Consider the following 2427-nt stretch of genomic DNA (forward strand, 5'->3'; position numbering starts at 1 on the left):
CCGATTGCATTCGATACATTGCGTTTATGAATATTCGTAAATGGTATGAATACGGTCGGGACAACTTCTAACCTTTTAAGAGGTGACGATCTTTGATCTCACCCGGATCCCCAATTTAGGAAACTGTGATGACCCAAATCATACCCTACGTGTAGATACAATTAATTTTATTATTCACTTTTCCTTTTTTATTTAGTACTTTTCTGATTCTTGTTTTAGGATAACTCTCATTGTTCCAAGTTCCGAATTCCTCCTCGTGCGTTATTTTTTTTCAAGGAATTCTTATGCATAACCAAAGTGAGTATACTCGATCCCATTTTCGTTTTAAACACTTTGGGTGCAACATGTATTCTATATTCAAATTACACAACACTTGAAACTTGTTATATGCACACTCTATCCATTTTAAACATGACTTAATTTGATGCTTGTTAATCTCGTATGCTAGGTAAACTTTTCGTGTCTATATGCTCATTAACCTTGTTAAACTTATTAAACTTGTTAGACTTGTTAAACTTGTTAAACTTGTGAGACTTGTTAGACTTCTTATACTTATTAAACTCCTATGCTATAGGAGTATGCACCGCCCTTGAGTGAGTCTTGGGGTGTTTGCGTTGGAAACTTGTTAGACTTCTTATACTTATTTACGCACCGCCCTTGAGTGAGTCTTGGGGTGGTTGCGTTGGAAACTTGTGAGACTTGTTAGACTTCTTATACTTATTTACGCAGCGCCCTTGAGTGAGTCTTGGGGTGTTTGCGTTGGAAACTTGGGTTTGACATATAGTGACACTGTTTCAGCATATTAGTAACTTGTATTATGTTGTTCATGTTGGATATGAGTATTTAAATTTTTTACTCTACTTTATGCTATGTATCAAACCTGTATACTCGCCAACTTTTGTTGATGTTACTTTAATACATGTTGCAGGTTGATAGATGAAGATTCAAGAATCAAGTTAGGTTGGATTAGAAACACACCTAGAAATAACTATGTTGGAATCCTGTTTGTTTATTTGAACAATGTATGACATTTTAGAATTTATGAAATTGAATTTAAATTATATTGTCACAATTAGTGTTATGTTGTTTTGAGCAATTTGTTCGTCTCATCCCGATGTTTCCGCCATCGGTTGGGGTGTGACACATGCCTCATTGTCGATGAATATAGGAGTCTTCATGATGTTGATTCCATAATCCAACAACTGATTTTGTATCCAGAGAACTTGTGAACAGCAACTGTAGGCCGCGGTGTACTCTGCTTGAGCGGTGGAGGTGGACACAGTTGTCTGTTTCTTGCTTTGCCAGGAGATCAGTCGATTTCCCAAGAATTGACATCCTCCTGATACAGACCAGCGATCTACTTTACAAACTGCATGATCATTGTCAGAATAAGCAATAAGATCAAAATTACTATCTTTAGGATACCAAAGACCTAGTTTCGGAGTTCCTTTAAGATAGCGGAAGATGCGCTTCACAGCAGTTTCATGTGATTCTTTGGGATTTGTCTAAAAGCGAGCACAGAGACAGACTGCCCACATAATGTCAGGTCTGCTTGCGGTTAAGTACATCAGAGAGCCTATCATTGAGCGGTAAAAGGACTTGTTCACTGGTTTTCCTTGAGGATCTAGAGTAAGCTCTGTCTGAGAGGCGAACGAGGTGCTAGCAACTTTACAGTCGTTCATGTTGTACTTCGTGAGAACATCCCGAATGTACTTTGCCTGATGAATGAGAATGCCGTCCTCCTTTTGCTTCACTTCTAACCCTAAGAAGAACGTGAGTTCTCCCATCATGCTCATTTCGAACTTTGCCTTCATGACGGTCTCGAATTCTCTACACAGTTCCTCATTAGTTGACCCGAAAATGATACCGTCTACGTAAATTTGAACCAGCATTACATCTTCTCCCATTCGTTTGGTGAAGAGGGTCATGTCAATCATTCCTCTGGTGTATCCACACTTCAACAGATAAGTTGACAAAGTCTCGTACCAAGCACGTGGAGCTTGGTGAAGACCATAGAGGGCTTTGTCCAACTTGTAGTAACGACTTGGAAAATGAGGATCTTCGAAACCTGGAGGCTGACACACGTAGACTTCTTCCTTTACTTCCCGTAGAGAAAAGCACTCTTTACATCCCTCTGAAAAACTTTGAAATTTCTGTATGATGCGTATGCCAGGAATATTCTAATTGCCTCCAATCTTGCAAGTGGAGCAAAAACTTCTTCGTATTCAATTCCTTCCTCCTGACGGAAACCTTGCACCACCAATCTAGCCTTGTTCTTGATTACTACTCCATGATCATCCATCTTGTTACGAAAGACCCATTTTGTACCAATTGGAAACTTTCCTTCAGGTAGATCTACTAACTCCCACACTTTGAGTTTGTGAAATTGAGATAGTTCTTCCTGCATGGCCTGAACCTAACTGGAGT

General features: G+C 39.3%; 1 protein-coding gene across 1 annotated transcript; it reads right to left on the bottom strand.

Annotated features, from left to right (window-relative positions):
- Nucleotides 1–1505: 1505 nt before the first annotated feature.
- On the bottom strand, nt 1506–1937 carry LOC110901005 (uncharacterized mitochondrial protein AtMg00810-like). The gene has a single exon (XM_022147860.1). It carries the CDS (start codon nt 1935–1937, stop codon nt 1506–1508), a length of 432 nt encoding a protein of 143 aa, XP_022003552.1.
- Nucleotides 1938–2427: the final 490 nt, after the last annotated feature.

The sequence above is a fragment of the Helianthus annuus genome, chromosome 13, assembly GCF_002127325.2.
Source record: "Helianthus annuus cultivar XRQ/B chromosome 13, HanXRQr2.0-SUNRISE, whole genome shotgun sequence".
Taxonomy (NCBI): domain Eukaryota; kingdom Viridiplantae; phylum Streptophyta; class Magnoliopsida; order Asterales; family Asteraceae; genus Helianthus; species Helianthus annuus.